Genomic DNA, 18,920 nt, shown 5'->3' with positions numbered 1-18,920 from the left:
AGGTGGGTTTTGTTTAGGCGGGGTGGCTATGGAAAGTTGGGGAATAAGTGCTACTTGATTGCACCACAAAAGATACACAAGGAGCCTCAGCCACAACTCAATCCCCCTTGCCCCAACAGTTTGAATTTCTCAATTAAGTTATTTTGTTAGCAAGAGGACTGGTGAGGGAAAGGAGAAAGTGCTTATTGCACCGAGATTATTCACTGTATAGAAATCAGTGTAAGCAGATCAACAGAACATTCTTTCTAAGGGTCTGAGAGCTCCTCTTTGGTGCTGCTGCTGATGCAACAGGAATGTGCCCATCTCATTGGCGGGCTTAGGAGGCTCTGCACACAGCAAAATAAAACTTCCCAACAGTCACTAATTCAAGAACTAGGAGCTGAGGAACTGGGAATCTGCCCAAAGATTTCCATTGACCAAAAAACTACACCACAAATAAAAACTTTATCCTCTAAATATTAATTAAAGAGATAAAATTCTGGAACATTCAAAGAGACATTAGTCCCACTAGCCCTCTCTGCCACGTTCAAAAGCAAGGGGTGTAAATATTATCATTAAAATCGTCTTTGAAAATAAAAACTGAAAGCATTCCAATTTTTCAAACATATACCAATAGTTTACTTCTAAAGTCACCATAGGGATTTCCTTGGTGGCACAGTGGTTAAGAATCCGCCTGCCAATGCAGGGGACATGGGTTCGAGCCCTGGTCCGGGAAGATCCCACGTGCTGTGGAGCAACTAAGCCCGTGCGCCACAACTACTGAAGCCCATGCACCTAGAGCCCATGCTCCGCAACAAGAGAAGCCACCGCGATGAGAAGCTTGCACACCGCAAGAAACAGTAGCCCTGCTCGCAGCAACTAGAGAAAGCCCACACGCAGCAACAAAGACCCAATGCAGCCAAAAATTAATTAATTCTTTATTTACTTTTTTTTTAAAGTCACCATAAGGAAAATTAAAAATCAAGCCAAACATTGAGAAGATATTTTTAACCCATATAATAAAGGATTGGTATATACTTTGGTATATAAAATGTACCCCTCAGAAGGTATATGAAATAGACTACAAATTAATAAGAATAAAACAGCTCAAAAGAAAAATGTACAAAGGGTATGAAGAGAGAATGTACAGAAAAGGAAATCTAGACTGTCAGCATAAAAAGATGCTCGATCTCATAAGTAATCAGCAACACAAACAAAAGTAACAGCAAAATATTTCTTGTACATTAGACTGATAAAATTTTCAAAGTCTGATACCGCCAAGTATTGGTGAAGCTGTAGAAGATATAGAGATGTGAGAACTTTGATGCCCTAGTGCAGAGATGTTACCTGGTATGAATGCTTTGAAGAGTAACTTGGCAATACTGAGTAAAGTTGACACATTTGGCAACTCAGCTCCATTTCTAGGTAATTCCCCCAGAGATCACAAATATGTGTAAAAGGCATGTGCCAGCTGGCGGTTACAGCACAGTCAGCACAAGGCAAAAAATTAAATGTCCATCAACAGAAGAATGGATAAACTAAAACGAAATACTCTGCAGCATCAGACCTACAGTAGCAACATGGATAAATCTCAAAAATATCCAATTTCATTTGCAAAAGGATAGCAACACTATGAAATCATTTATATACATTTTAAATTATGTAAGTTACATTGTTTATGGCTATATATATATAAATATATTTCTCATATATTATTTAGTATATATGTATTCAATAATACTACAAAAATGTGCATGGAAATGTTCTACACCCATTTCAGGGATGAGAGAATAAGGTTTTACTTATATCCCTAATGTTTCATTCTCTTTAAAAAAAAGAAAAACCTGAAGCAAATAAATATGGCATTTGCTAGTTCTGGATAATGAGTGCATGGGTATTCTTTTTGTTAAATACTTAACTATGTGTTTGAAAGGTTTTCATAATTAAAACTTTTTACAGCATTTAAAAAATATATGTGTAACCCATGGTCTACTGGCACACACAGCTAGAAATCATACAGAATCAGGTACATTATCTTTACCCATCAGTCACATGCTTGAAGTAGCTTGACTAGATAACTATCTTTCATATTTGTGTAATATCTATCAGTTAAATTGCTTTCAGGCATATTGCCTCATTTAATATTCTTAACAACCTTTTGATTTAGGTATTATGACATCCATCTTTCTGAGAAGAAAAGTCAACCTTTATAGTTCTGGAGATTTTCCCAAGATCACCTACTTAGTAAGTGATCTAGTCCTGGGCTTCAGTACTGTCATTACTCTACCTCAGGTGACCATTAAGAACCCTGAAAATCTATTTTTCTAAAGACATATGCATCATCCTCAAGATCTGTGTTATCTACCCAAAACCACAGGTGTTAAGTTAGTAAATGAAATGAAATACTTTACCACTGAAATTTTTAAAGCCACCAGTCAGATCCATTTATTCTATTTCTAATATACTGACCTCTTCTAAAAATAAGTTACAAAAGTCTGATAAAAGCTAGCATGTTATTAATAGGAAAAATGGAAACCTTGCACAGGCAGGCTTTTCTCTCCTCTTAAAGATAAATTTTCAAAGTTAATAAACTGGAAACTATAATCTTGTTTCTTCACATAAAATCTTTTATTCAGTGTGCTCATGGAAACACATACCAAACTTAGGGAAGCTAGTGATTAGAGAGGACCTAGTCCCTAATTTGAGAATTTAAATATCATTAAATAAATTATCAAACATAAGTAGCACCAACAATATAAGCTAAATTTAAGGAATACACAGCTCAGGGACTGTTCAGGTTATTTTACCAAGTACAAAACAATATAAATAACAGCATCACCTAGGGGAACCTGAACTTCAACCCCACTAGCAGTAACAAGGCACCCCTCCTACCCAGGCTGTAAATAAAGGCCAATGAGGAACCTGGACTTCCACCCCAACCTCGCAGTAATGAGGGAGTGCCTCCTCTTCCCTGCTGCCAGAGGGTCAGAGGAGTTCTATCAAAACAGAAGACTTAAGTAAGATCCACAGTCTTATAATGTAACACCCCAAACATCCAGGATATAATCACAATCACTCGTCATACCAAGAACAAGGAAAATCTCAACCCAAACGCGAAAAAGACAATTACTGATGCCAGCACCAAAATGACACAGATGCTGGAATTACCCGACAAGGATTTTAAAGCAGCTATCATAAAACTGTTTCAACAAGCACAGTAAACAAATGAAAAAATAGAAAGTCTCAGTGAAGAAATGGCAGATAAAATACACATTAAAACTCACTAGATAGGTTCAATCACAGAATGAGACCGACAGAGGAAAGAATCAGTGAACCTGAAGATAGGAACAATAGAAATTACCCAATATGAACAATAAAGAAAGAACAGACTTAAAAAAAAAAATGATCAGTGTCAAGCACCTGTAGGACCATAACCAAAAAAATCTATCATTCATATCATCCAAGTCCAGGAAGGAAAGGAGAAAGAAGGCAGACCTAAAAATGGACGCAAAGAAATTATGGCTGAAAACCTTAAAAATTTGGCAAAAGACATAAACCTACATATTCAAGAACCTGAGTGAACTGTGGGATAAATCCAAAGAAATCCATGCCAAGACACACCATAATCAAACTCTTTGAAAATCAGAGACAAAGTGAAAGATCGTGAAAGTAGGGAGAGGGAAACATTTTACCTAGAAGGGAAAACAATTGGAATGACAGCGGTTGCTCATCAGAAACCACAGAAGCAGAAGGAAGTGGAACAACATTTTTCAAGTGCTGGGAAAAAAAATTTAAAAAGCTATTAGCCCAGAATTCTATATCCAGCAAAAATATCCTTCAGGAGAAAATGGACATAAGACATTCTCAGATGAAGGAAAACCAAGAGACTTGTTTCCAGCAGACCTGCCCTAAAAGAATGGCTAAAGAAAGATCTCTAAACAGAAATGGTAAGAATGCAACAACAAGGTCCTACTGTATAGCACAGGGAACGATATTCAATACCTTGTAATAACCTATAATGGAAAATAACCTGAAAAAGAATAGATATATATATAGGTATAACTGAATCACTTTGCTGTACACCAAAAACTAACACAACATTGTAAATCAACTATACTTCGATTAAAAAAAAGAAATGGTAAGAATGCATTAATGGTAATGTTAATACTTTGTGTTAAAAATGAAATATGACTTTTTATTCCATGATAATGTACAAATACTATTTTATGTGAGTGATTAGAGTATTGCCCTGATTAATGCACCATGCAAAACTCCATACTATAAAATAATTTACAGATGATGAATGTGGCGTTTGGGTTATTTCCACAAAAAGCTAGACGTCATGAGCTCTTAAGTCAAGTCTAATATTTTACCATTATCTATGCTGGAAAGTCTAATTCATCTTACAGCATTTCAGTTTACAATAAGCTTTTCAAAAGCATGACCTGCTGTGAGTACTAATACTGCCTATTGACCCAGCAATTCCACTTCTGGGTATATACCCAAAAGAATTGAAAGCAGAGACTCATACAGATATTTGTACACCCAAACTCAAAGCTGCACTATTCATAATAGCCAAAGGTGGAAACAACCCAAGTGTCCATCAACAAATGAACAGGTAAACAGAATGTGGTATATATATACAATGGAATATTATTCAGCCTTAAAAAGGAAGGACATTCTGACATGTGCCACAGCATGAATGAACCTTGAGGACATTATGCTAACTGAAATATCCAGTCACAAATACAGTATGATACCACTTACATGCAATACCTAAAGAAGTCAAATTCATAGAGACAGAAAGTAAAATGGAGGTTGCCAGGGACCTAGGAGGAGGGAGAACAGGAAGTTGTTGTTTAATAGGTACAGAGTATCAGTTTTGTAAGAGGAAAATATTTCTGTGGATGGATTATGGTGGTGACAGCACAAAAAAACACAAATGAATATACTTAATGCCACCAAACTGAACACTTAAAGATAGTTGATGGTAAATTTTACGTTATGTATTTTTACCACAATTTTAAAAAATAAAAATATCTAGCATTTATTGAGTACTTACTATGTACCAGACATTACACTAAGAGCTTTGCATATATTTCCTTATCTCTCCTCCCAACAACCTTTGAGGAAGGTAGCATGATCCCTGTTTTATACATGAAGAAACTGAATTTATATACCTTGACCAAAGTTCAGCAAGTATAAAATGGAGTCAAAATTCAACCTGAGGCTGGTGAGACTCTGAACCCCATTCCCTCTAATGCATGGTTAAGGACTGTTTCAAAGGCACCAGGATAAAGCAATCCTGAGTCTGAGTACAATGTGATCTTCTCAAGTAGGGGAAAATCACTTACAGTGTCTTATGAAAAAAGAGATATAAATGGTTTTGACATATGGGATGAAAAGGATGGCATCACTACAGAGGGGCTAATTCCTCAAAACCCAAAATATAATACCAAAATATTTTCCATAAAACCTCAAGATCCATACATTAGGGGTATTCTGATTATACAGGACCAAGAGATTCGTAACTGTAAAATAGAAGAGAGAATTTAAATTCTTATAACGTCGTGGAATACAGAACGCAAACAGGTAAACTTTTTCCTTTTCTACCCTTGCTTTTAAAGAAATAAAATAACCTTAACACAACCAATGACCAAACTAAGAGGATCTGCAGTTGGTATTATTATTATTAATCACAACCTGTTGGGTTTCAGAATAAACTACTAACTTCAGTATTCTCTGAACCTTTTCTTTCACTTTACCAGAACTTCTATATACTCATCTCTCCCTATTTCATCATGTTCTCTGGAGCTCTTCCAGTCGCATCTCCTACCCCAGCTGGACCCCAACATCAAATGCTGGAATGCTGCCCTCCCCACCCCAGACCCTCAGACCTTCTACCATTCCTGCTATTCCAACTCCAAACTTGGACTCAACCCATGCCCATTCTCTCCAGGGCTACTGCTCACACCTGCAGTGACTCAGTACCTTCCTCTAGCCGACCAAGGCACAGGGCACACTCCTGCAGTACACAATTGTTCACAATGGTCCTGACCTGCCCCTCCCTCTCCTGGGCCTCAAAACACCCCTGGAGAAAGACCTGGAAAGATGCTGTTCAACATGCTGGCCTCAGCAACCCTTGATCATGTCTCACACACCCTCGAAGCTGGCTGTCTCTGATATCCCAGTCTAACCCCAAGACCTCACATCCACCCTCATTCGCCTAGTAAAGTTAGTGACAGGACTGAAGCCAGCCACTAAGCAGTCCCCTCAGCCTTCTTCCCACACTCACGTTGGTCTGTTCCATGCTGAGGCCACTCCACCAAGGCCTAAGTTACGGTTCTGGGAGCTTCGGGGAAACTAGGAGCGGGAGAATGAGAGACGATGGAGGGCCAGCTGGAGGGAAGGGCTGGTCGGAAGGACTGGTCGGGGCCATTGTGACCAGTCAAGTCCTTGTTCTGTATTGTCTGCAGTGGCAAACTCGGGGATTCTAACTTGGTCACAAAGAATGGAGCCCTACCCTTCCCCCCCCCCAAACCTGTAACCAGCAACACAGACTCAAGATAAAAGCATGAAGGGGGAAAATTCTCTTAATCAAATAAGACTCAAGAAGATAATTAACTGGTTCACAACCTGGCTTATTCCTTCCATGAATCCTTCTGGGGCGGCCATTACATACCGGCTCCTGTGCCGGGCATTGTTGCCAGGATTAAACGAGATAACGGGTGAGAGCCTTTGGTAAACTGTGAAGAGCTATATACAGTTGTCAGTTATTCTGACCTTCCGCCTCCCCACAACTAGACCATGAATCCCTTACGGGCAGAGATTCTATCTTTGTATCCCCTACATCCCACATGGTGCCCGGCTCAGAGCACCTTTGCGAACACTCGCGGAATGATGTCAGCAGCGCACACCTGCAGCTGAAACATTTCTCATCTCCATCCCATCGGCCACCAGCCCTGACACAGGTCGTGGTCACCACAAACATCTCCAAGCTCAGCTCTCTGGCTCGTGGGACTTTTATCTCCTCTTCAGAATATGAACCTATACCTTCTCTTTATACTGGAGACCAACTGCGTGGCATAAAGTTAGGCCACTAAGTTAAATATTCCCCTATGTCTAGAGTCAAGAGATGTTTTATGCCTATGAGTCTTTATGTTAGTTAACAAAGCTTAGGAAAAGACTGAAACAAAACGAAACACTAGAGAACACAGAACGTGAACTGATTGGTCCATTTAAAGTACACCGCCCTCTAGCAAACTTACTTTCTAAGGACCATGCTGGCTTACGGTTGTGGGGTTGGCCTCCTCTTCTATCTCTTTCTCACAAAAGAAAACAAAGGAAAGGGAAAAAATCCCTCATAAAGAAGCGACTCATTTACGTTGTCGCTACATCTTCAAAGGTTCAATGACACCTGCCTGGACATATATAAAATTCTAGCATGTGACAGTTGGTTCAAGCTTCCCTATTTAATTTCTTCCTCTCAACATTTGAATTGCCATCAAAGACTTGAACAACTGAAGGTTTCTGGTCAATAAGGTGCAAAAACCTAAATAATGGTAAAGCAAAATTCTCACAGCTGTACGGACTACCTACCACTAATCTCCTGATTGCTTTAAAACAAACACTACAATACGTATATTGTACGACAAAAGTTAACATACTTTAACCTATTGAAATAAATCTCATTACAGTAGTGCTCTTTTCTCTCTAGGCTTTTGTGGTTCTATTTGAAATCTATTCCCTCTTCCAACCATGTATGTGGCTTCCTTCCCTGTTACCCAAAATCAATAAAATATTAGCATACTTGAGTGGGTATTCAATAAACATTTGTTCAATAAATGAATAAATGAGTGAATAATTATAAAATGTTGGACTGAAGCCCCCTGAGAGGTCTGCATTAGTTTACAGCATTATGCACTTGTCTGTTCAGGTATATCAAATGGGACTTAATAATAGAAATCAAGAAGCAGTTAAATATTAATCTATTTCTGTCTTAATAATTCTACTTCAAAATATGATATAATACAAACTACAACGAATAAACGCCGAGATAGAGTTCATTTACAATCATATCACTAGTACTTACACACTTTAAAATAAGATTTGAAATATTAATACTAATCTGGAAATAATTTATAACCTAAATGTCAACGTGTTTGTAAAATGAAAGGTCTAAAAGTAAAGAAGAATACATTACATTAAACTTTAAATGCACGTGTTGACAATGTAATCAACACCACTTCTTAAACACACCTTTGAAGAAAGGTTATACAAAGAGTCTCTATTATATCCAATTAACAAGGAGCATCTTAATACAGGACTTTTTTCACTTTAAGATATGTAACAAGTAGGCCAGAGAGATTAGTAAGAAACTTTACTGGGTATAACAGCTAATATTTATTATCAAATCTTAAGTCTAATAAACACTATAACATGTAACTCTACCAGTATCGAAAGATTTATTATTTTAAAAGTATACTCTGATATCTTTGTTTTTCAATTCACTAATTTTTAATTATACTGTTAGAAAATAGCTGGAAGTAAAATAGTCTGGATATAAGTTTGTTCTTACTGAGTTCGCTGCAAAGAAGTTATGAAATAACTTCTAACAAATAATTCTTTTACCTTAAAGGGAAAATAGTCTTAAATAAACAAAAGAAGTTATACATTTAGCAAACCTAAATGACAAGAGGTTATGTCAAACGTTTAAGAAGTAAATGAAAGTAAATATAAATCGGTAATAAGACGGTCTGTATTAAAATGTGGCTCTAATCTAAACTTATTTACTGAACTTTCCTTTTGTTTCCTATATCGTTGATTTTTAGTGTAGGCGTGAATGATCCTGTGATCAGTTCAAAAGGGAAGACCGTAGCCACGCAAACATCCCTTCCAGTGCCTATCAGCATGTCTTTTATGTCTTGGCGTCCATTTTAGAGCATCAGCGAGGTGGTGTATAAAGAAGCTTAGAAAACAAAGGTTGTCATTTTGGCAACCCACATGAACATCGAGTGATTTCAATAAAATGAAGATCAAAATGTTGATCAGTAAAAAAGTTGAAGGAACTACTTAAGCTGGACTGTGCAAACACCTGTAATGAATCTCACATATTTTTACATCATATTTATATACTAAATGCCACCCTCAGAACTGCTGATGTTGCCATGAAAATAGCATAAAAACCATTTAAAACAATTCATTGTCTAAGGCGCACAGTAATATCAAGCTATAAACAACAAAATAAATTCTTTTCTCAAAGGATTCACAGATCCATGATTACATACTCAAAACAAAAGCATGGACCCTGAAGCAGTCTTTTATACTGCCCAAAATGATTAGTGCTTATGTGAATATATATGAATTTCCTGTATTCTTTTAGTATAGAAAATGTAAAAGAAAATATATTATTACAGAAAGTCAGAACCTAATCCTACCACTCCAACTCTCTTCTTTAGAAACAGAATACTCACTGACAATGAGGGTGGTCGACAAAAATACGTGCCTTACAGTGAACCTCTCCTACAATAATGCTGATTTTTAAGAGCAGAACTATCACAATCCAACCATAACCAGGCCTAATAGGAAGGATTTATTGTTGAGAAATTAGATATAAGGCATATACCTAAGTAAAACACCAGGTAGTATTGGAAAGAAAATTGATGAACTTTCTAGATTTTCCTTCTACTTAAAACATTTTGAGAGAGGCAGGCTATAGTCATCGTTTAATTATACAATCTAATCGGCTAAAAACAATAGAATTTTTCTCCAAGTATTTCAAACACAGCTCACTACTTCTTATCCAAAAGATTTAAATTGCTATTCTCTGCCATTCCCAGCCATTTCTGCCAGCATCATAAAAATTACCTTTTATCATTTCCTTCTCACAATGAGAACTCCCTAATCGCACACATCTTTTAGACACATACACCTCCCCACCCACCTCCAAAAACTGGTTCAGAGCAAAGACACACACAAAAATAATGACCAAGCTCACATTTCTTGTTTGCCCTTCAAGCGAAGTCTGGTGTCTTCAGCTTGCCTTTCTGGTCTTCGGTGTTGTCACTCATTGCTGGGGGATGTAGTTAGGACAGCATGAAGCAGCAGAAATAAAAGCTGTTGCTTTAAGAAAACGTTTTCTTAAACACATGGATAAAACAACTTTGACTCTGACTTCCTGGCTGTGTTGATAAAATCTTAGAAAGGGTCCTTAAAAAGTGAATGTCTACAAATGGGAAAAAATGAAATAAAATAAAATCTAAAAACTTACGTTCTGAACACATTCCGAAGGAGGTCTGATTTGATTTGAAAGCAGGTTTGTACTGATGAACAAAGTTTATTTTGTAGAAAATTAAGTCTCTCTAATTAGAAATTTGCCTTTGCCATCTTCTATATTGTCAATCCTGTCTCTCATAGTATAATCATACATGCCAAAAAATCAAATACAGTATTTCCCAAATGCATGGACACTGTGGAAGCTTCATTTTGAAAAAGGCTTTTATTTCCCTTAATACTGGTGACTAAACGTCATTGTATGTGCCAACACTTTCAAATAGCCCAAGAGACTTAAAAAGCCTTCTAAGTTTGAACACCCAAAAGTTCTGAGTTTTCTGTACCCCAGGACGGTTTTCTTTCCTGAAGCTCAAGCCGAGAAAGCAGACAAAAGAAGCTGATTTGACTGTGCTGTGCCAAGTCTTGCCTTTTTTCTTTCCTCAGCTCTCCCTCTGCCTCTCTCCCCCTTCCCTCTCTCTCTTTCTCCCTCTCACTCTTTTGCTCCCAGTATGGCAACCTTCCGAGCAGTCTTGGCGGAGGTCCAGCCTGTGCCAGCCTGTCGGAATTCTTGTCTCCAAAAGATGTCCTTTGCGGATCGATTAATACATCTGAAAACAGGAAACTGTGGTACGGTACCCAAATCCTGGCACCAACAGCATCGACTTCTGCCAAATCACCTTACGGATTTCATGGTAGCCTACCTTTCATCATCATTACTAACATGTTTCCGGAGCAATAATGGAGTACTAGAAGCCATTCGCTGTTCAGCGATAAGGAATCTGTTCCCTAGAAATGTCCATATGCGACATATGCACAACCTGCAGTAAATCAAAATTCTCCTGTGAGAAGAGATGTATGTAACTTTAATAAGCACCACATACTGTATTTCTTTTTATAAGGCTTGCTTTCCCTTGCCCTGCGGCAAAGAATCATGGGAGAACAGAAAAGGAGGCATGCAGACTGAAATTAAAACTGTATGCCCAAATAAGTCATGCTTTATCCTAAGGGAAAAGAGCAGAGTTCTGACTGATCAGCAATTCCTATGCTCAAGGAAACTCTAATATAAACTGTACTTAGCCAAAATTTTACTGGAGATGAAGGGGGGAAAGAATTCTTTTCAAAACACAATTAAAAGGGAAAAAAGAGTGGACTGAGTAAAATTAAGCATCTTTTCATATTTTGAACTTCAAGTTTCAACACAGCCACTTGTTTACTAAATCCATACTTGTACAATTAGTAAGTATAAATAAATACTGTTTATTTTTATTTGTAGCATGCACACCTTTTGAAGCAAAACAGCCGGTCTGTGCTTCACACATGTACCTGTCCTTTGTGGATCAAATAATATATCTGAAAACAGGAAACTTGGGTATGGTATCCAAATCCAGGCACCAACAGCATTGACATCGACCAAATCATTTTCTGATATTTCATTTAAGAAATCATTTTTACCTCTGATGCTTGAAAACACAGAATAGCCAAACTCTATACATGGTTTCATAGAAAGAACCCAGAATAGTAGGTTCTAGTCCTTGGCTCAGTCCTTCTAACTTATGTAACCTCAAGGTCTTAAATTGCTTGATCTATATAATCCTTAGTTTGCTCTTCTATCAAATATAAAAATCAGTAATTTCCTCCTCTGCGCTCCCAAAACACTCTGTTTATACTCAGTACACCTTCATGCTAACTGTGTAACAATTTGTTGAGTATGTGTCCTCTACCAACCAAATGTGTCACCCTCACAGGCAGGACCATTTGTCACTTACCTAAGAAAACTGAAAGTCTTGCATGGAGCCTTTCATATTCAGGGGCTCAACAAATCTGTTAGGTGAATGAATTATGGGGATCAATCACATAAATATCACTCTGAAGTTCTATAAAACTATGAAATACAATAATGAAAAACAAAACCACATGCTACAAAATCATAAAGTTGACAGATGAGAGAAATGCTACCGAGATATCATAAGGGTCAGATTAAAGTACTAACAATAAAGTGTTCCATACTATCCTTTCAGATAGGGACTGATGGGCAGGGTAACAGTGGATTTGCAATTTCTAATCAAACTGTTGAAAGCTAAAGACAAAGAGAGAATCTTGAAAGCAGCTAGAAGTGACTCCTCAAGTACAAGGAAGCCTCCATAAGACTAACAGCTGACTGCTCACTGAAAACCATGGAGGCCAGAAGGCAGTGGGATGACACATTGAAAGTGCTGAAAGGAAAACACCATCCACCAAGAATTCTGTCAGCAAAACTCTCCTTCAAAAATCAAGGAGACGTTAAGACATTCCCGGATAAACAAAAACAGAGTTTATCACCAGAAGATCTGCCCTAGAAGAAATACTAAAGGAACTTTTCCTTCAGCCTGCAAAGAAATGAGATTCGACAGCAACTCAAATCCACATGAAGAAATAAAGAGTGCAAGTAAAGGTAACCACAGAAGCAAATGTTAGAGACAGTAGAAATATATTTTTTGTTTGTAACTTTTTTTTTCTTTTATCTGATTTGAAAGACAACAGCATAAAGCAATAATTATAAGTCTATGTTGATGGGCACATAATGTATGAAGATGTAATTTGTAACAACAGAATAAAGGAGGGATGGAACAGAGCTACAAAGGAGCAACGTTTTTAGATACTATTGAAATTAAGTTGGTATTAATCTGAATTAGACTGTTATAAATTAAGATGTTAACTGTAATGCCCAGAGCAATCACTAAGAAAACAACAAGGGAATTAAATTGTTACCATGTTAAAATATTTATTTAACACAAAGGAAAGCAGTAATGGAACAACAAAGAAACAAAGAAGACAAAGACATATAGAAAATTGCAAAATGGCAGAAGCAAACCCAACCTTATCAGTATTTAATTAAATTTAAATAAACTAAAGTCTCCAATTAAAAGACAGAGACTGGCAGAATGAATAAAAATAAATGGTCCAACTATATGCTCTCTATAAGAGACACACTTTAGATTTAAAGAAACAAATAGGTTGAAAGTAAAAGGATGGAAAAATATACACCAAACAAATAGCAATCAAAAGAAAGCTGGAGTGGTTATACTAAGATCGGAGAGAATAAATGTTAAGACAAAAATTATTACTAGAGAAAGATAAGAACAATTATAATGATAAAGAGGGTCAGTTAATCAAGAAGATACAACCATTATAAACATATATACACTTAAGAGCCCCAAAATGCATAAAGCAAAAAATGAAATAATTAAAGAAATAGACAATTCTCCAAAAAGAGTCAGACTTAAGTACACAACTGAATAATGGATAAAATAACTAGATAGATATTCAGCAAGGAAATAAAGGACTTGAACAACACTGTAAAGTAACTAGAACTAACAGACATCTATACAATACTGTCCTCAACAGCAACAGAATGTACATTCTTCTCAAGTGCATACAGAACACTCTTCAGGACAGACAATATGTTAGGCCATAAAACAAGCCTCAATAAATTTAAAGGAACTGAAATTATACAAAGTAATTCTCCAACCACAATGGAATAAAAGTAGAAACCAATAACAGGAAAAGAAGATTGGGAAAATCACAAATATACGGAAATTAAATAATGCTCCTAAATAACCAATGAAGGAACAATAAAGATTAGAGTGGAAATAAATGAAATAGAGAATAGAAAAACAATACAGAAAATCAGACAAAGATACTGCAAGAGAACTACAGACCAATATCCCTTATGAATACAGATGAAAAATTCTGAACAAAATACTAACAAACTGAATGTAGCAACACATAAAAACGGATTATACCAGGAATACAAGGTTGGTTCAACAGAGAAAAATCAATCAAGGTAATATACTATATTAATAAAGGACAGAAACCACTTGTATCGCATCTGACAAAACCCAACACCTTTCATGATTAGAAATTTGGATCTACATAAAGAAAGGAAGAGCACTGAAGAAGGAATAAGTGAAGGTAAAATAAAAACTTTTATTGTTCTTATTTTTAACTGATCTAACAGATAACAGTCCAAAATAACAGCAATAATGTACTCAATTATATATGCTTATGTATGTACATATATGTATATATGCTGATGTATGCTAATGTACAATATAAGTGAAATGAATGACAGCAATGATTCAAGAGACAGGAAGGAGGATTTAGGATTATTTTGTTATTATAGGTACTTGCACTACCCATGAAGAAGTATGATGTTATTTGAAAGTGGATTTGAACTAGTTGTATAATGGATATACTGATAAAGGCAAGAAAACTGAACCATGCAAAATGCTCAATTAAAACCACAAAAGGCAGGAAAAAAATAGAAGACAAAAACAGGAACACAAAACAAGGCAACAAATAGAAAATGTAACAAATATGGTAGATATTTATCCCACTATATCAATAATCACTTTGCACATCAATAATCTACATGCACCGGGCTTCCCTGGTGGTGCAGTGGTTGGGGGTCTGCCTGCCGATGCAGGGGACGCGGGTTCATGCCCTGGTCCAGGAGGATCCCACATGCCACGGAGCAGCTGCGCCCGTGAGCCATGGCCACTGGGCCTGCAAGTCCGGAGCCTGTGCTCCACAGCGGGAGAGGCCACAGTGGTGAGAGGCCCACGTACCGCAAAAAATAAATAAATAAAAATAATAATAATAATCTACATGCACCAATAAAAGACAGAGATTGTCACAGTGGATCAAAACATATTTCTACACAAAAACTTGAACACAAATGTTCATAGCAGCATTATTCATAGTAGCCAAAAAGTGAAAACAATCCAAGTGTCCATCAACTGTTGAATAGGTAAACAAAATGTGTTCTATCCATACACTGGAATATTATTCAGCAATAAAAAGGGATGAAGCACTATTACACGCTGTAACATGGATGATCTTTGAAAAATTTATGCTAAGTGAAAGAAGCCAGACACAAAAGTCCACCTATTGTATGCTTCTACTTATATGAAAGGTCCAGAATAGACAAATCCATAGACACAAGACCAGTGGTTGCCAGGGGCTGGGCAGCGAGAAGAACAGGGAGTGGCACTCATGGTACACGGTTTCCTCTTGGAGCGATGAACATGCTGTGGAATTAGTATAGATGATGGTTGCACAACCTAGTAAATACACTAAAAACCACTGAATTATATACTATAGAATGGTGAATTTTATGGTATGTGAATTATATCTTGATAAGCAAAAAAGGTGCAGTCCATCTTTCCAGTATTTCTGAGTGTTGTAAATGATTATACCCCATGATAAACCCTCAAAAACCCTTTCAGCCTCTTACATAAAGGAAACACTATGCATTAGCTCTTCCCATGTGGTCTGATCCCAGAGGGCTTACCAGGGTCTTCTCAGTGCTAACCCATGATCTGACTCAACCCTTTAATCCCTGCCTCTCCTCCACCTCCCTGCGGTTCCCTCTCCCAGCTATCCACTTAAATAGGACACTACCCTCTGCACCCACACAGGATATTGATCATGTGTGTACTGTTTATCTGATTCACTGGTGGCCTCAAAATCTTCTACTGACTCAAGCTCTGAGACAGAATGTACAGTCAGAAGGGACTGATTCTCAGAAGTTTTATCTAGCCTGTAAGTTAGTGGTTACAGACAGTAGCATGGTTAAGTCTTTCTACAGACTCAGGAGAAGTGTACTGAGGGTAGCAGAAGAAACAGGGGGTCAAAATGCACAGACTTCCTCTAAACCTGTGGTTTTTCAAACTTCCTTGCAGGGATCCTTGGAGATGCTGCAGGGCTTTCACAGAGGACAAGGAAAAGATAAACAGGCAAGGTTCCAGGGCATCAACCCTGCATCGACCAGAGTAGTTCTTCTGCTTTTGTGATGTGTGTATATGGGGTTCACACAAGATTTCGTTTGACAAAAAAGTTTTTCTTAAAAAAAAATTAAAAATCCTTTACTTTAAGCCAATCTGGGAAAACACTCCCTAATGAGCTAACCTACAATAACTTCTAAGGTTGTAGCCCTCTCAGAATATTTACAATATGAGCTAATGTTGTCATCTGAAACGTAAGACAGTCATGGGGAGCTACTGCCTAACCATATCGAGATTATATCTACCTTGTCCACAAGATAGAAAATTGAGTTATTGGACCATTTACCTACTTCCCTTTGCTCCCTAGATTTATATCTTTACATCTATAATCTGAAACCCCAAAGAGCATGAGTCTGGTCTTCTTTCCCAGCTATTCATTAAGTCTTGAATACAGTCATCCACTCAGGACTAACTCAAGCATTATCTGAACAATGACTATGTGCCAGGCGTGTGCTAAGGACATGGAGCCCCTGCCATCACGGGGCTGGTATGTAAACAGCTGGTATGTAAAATTTCAGGTCATCCATCAGCTATGAGAGAAGCATGTCCACAACATCCTACAGACACGAGAAAGAAAGAACATGCTGAAGAGTCATCTACCCACCAACCAAAAGTCAAATACATTTCACTCTAGTTAGAATGAGGAGAGAAGTTTAAAAAGTACACTCAATCATTTCATACACATTTGCTGTGTTCACGTTATGCGTGAAGAAGTAAGCTAATGCTCTGGGGAATCCAGAGGCTCATCACAAGCCACCGCAGCCCTCAAGAAGCTTAAAGTCTGTATGAAGATAAGACACTCACAAAATATTACACTTGACGTGATAAACATTATTTAAACATCTCCCCAAATCCTAACTCTTCCATGTTCCTTCCTGGTGTCATAATATAAAAGATAAATTGCCTTTCTACAAAGTTCGAATGTGAAATTGTGATGGCCATCCTTCCTAAAGCCAATCCAAATTATAACCACTCTCTCCTCTCTCCTCCCCTCTCTCTTTCTCCTCCTTTCTTATTTCTCCTCTCTCTCCCTTCTCTAACATTACACACTTAGTTGTTAGCTGCATTCATTGACTAATTCAGTATTTACTGAGCTTATGTACGAAATATGGGGTTAGAAGCCACAATGAACACAAAAATGAAATAAACAAAAGGTAATCATGCATTAATAATAATAATCATGATAATAAGCACTTTCATATTCCTTAATTCATTCACTCATCCAACCTTTGGAGGAAGACAGGTGTTATTTTACTTTACAGAGGAGGAAACTGACATCAAAAGAAGTTATGTGACTTGTCCAGACCATCAGACACATATCTAGAGTACAGAAAACTGAAGCAACTATTCCAGGTTCCACTACTTAAGGAACTCAGGAAGACCCAATGAACACAGGTGGCCTCATACATCCCGCTACCTACTTAACAATCCCTCTGAATGGTTAATAGGCACCTCAAAGTCCACTTGGCCAAAACAGAAATCTTGATTTTTCTCAAAAAAGTTCGTTCCTCTCTCAGCCTCCATTAAATGACAATACCAAACACTCAGTTGCTCAACCTAAAAATCCAAGAGTCATCCTTGATTCATCCTCCCTCACCCACTAGAAAGGCTAAGGGGGAAAAGATTACATCAGGTGCTGGTAAGGATGCTGGAAACTGGAACCTCATATATTGTGATGGGAAAGTAAAATGGTAAACAGCCTCACAGTTTCTTTAGAAGTTCAACTTATGCTCACCACAGGAAACAGCAATTTCCACCCCTAAGTCTATGGGTGAGCAAACATACATCCACACAAAGACCTGCACATGAATATTCACTGCAGAATTCTTCTTAACAGACAAAAACTGGAAACAACCCAAAAGTCCACCATGTGGGGAACGGATAAACAAAATGTTGTCTACCTTTCACTACCACACAATAAAAAGGCACAAATTACTAATACACGCAACAACAAGGATGAACCTCAGAAACACTGTACTAAGGGAAATAAGCCAGACAAGACTACATATTGCATGACTCCATATCTATGAAACACATTTAAAAGACAGAACTTTTCAAACTATAGAAACAGAAAGCAGATCGTCTGTGGTGTGGGTCTGGGGTAGGAGAGGGGATTGATGGCAAACGGGCGGGAGAGAACTTTGGGGGCTAACGGAAGTGTTTTCACCTGAACTGCATTGACTGTTTCACCACTGTATCAATTTATTAAAAATAATCAAACTGTACACTCAGCACAGGTGAATTTTACGGTATATAAAAATGATACCTCAATACAGACACCGAATAATTCACATGTTTAGCAACATTTTCTGCCTCCAAGACACTGTATTAGGCCCCAAAGGAGAGACTGACCAAGACACTGTCCCCACCCTGAAGGAGCTCCCAGCCCCTTTCTTCCAGTTGCAGAAACAGAAGATGCACATGGACATAACAGATATCACACACCAAAAAATGACTGCCCAATACATGGAACAGGCAATGAATGTGATAAAGTCTGGAGGAAGGAGAGAGACAGGGAGTGAGGTGTTGGGGAGGCCTTACAGAGGAGGTTAGTTTTAACTAACCTTTGAAGGATGAATGATAATCAGAAAAGTGGAACCTGGAGCGCAGTGTTGAGGAAAAACCCAAAGGCAGGAATGAGCAAGACACGTCAGCAATCGGTGAGGCAGTCTGGCTGAAACAGAGGCCCGTGAGAACAGGAAGGGTCCCGACAACCAGGAAGCCCGAAGCCTGTGCCTTATGGTGTTTCCTCAAACCTCAGGCATCTGGGCACCACGTTTATGATTTTTGCCATATTTCAAATTATAGCATGACTTGTGCATTATTGGCTTAACGTTCTTTAAA

The 18,920-nt window shown here is 37.7% G+C and overlaps 1 protein-coding gene across 4 annotated transcripts in view; it reads right to left on the bottom strand.

The window, feature by feature from the left end:
- Nucleotides 1-18,920, bottom strand: part of MSRA (methionine sulfoxide reductase A) — a 369,470-nt gene that overhangs the window by 323,083 nt on the left and 27,467 nt on the right. Inside the window, exons 1-2 of one of the 4 annotated variants that reach the window (XM_060015256.1) lie at nucleotides 10,250-11,053; nucleotides 9,977-10,051 (exon numbers count right to left, since the gene is read on the bottom strand). The exons of 2 other annotated variants lie outside the window; for them this stretch is intronic. Coding sequence is in view for 1 of the 2 variants with exons in the window: in XM_060015255.1 (XP_059871238.1) it covers nucleotides 10,250-10,262 (13 nt within the window). In the remaining variant the exon portion in view is untranslated. Of the gene's footprint in view, nucleotides 1-9,976; nucleotides 10,052-10,249; nucleotides 11,065-18,920 lie in introns of those variants that run through there. One more of the 4 variants, XM_060015255.1, reaches the window with a different exon arrangement.

The sequence above is a fragment of the Delphinus delphis genome, chromosome 6 (genome assembly GCF_949987515.2).
Source record: "Delphinus delphis chromosome 6, mDelDel1.2, whole genome shotgun sequence".
NCBI lineage: Eukaryota > Metazoa > Chordata > Mammalia > Artiodactyla > Delphinidae > Delphinus > Delphinus delphis.
The sequence above is the reverse complement of the archived record's forward strand: the minus strand, read 5'-3'. Positions and strand labels throughout refer to the sequence as shown.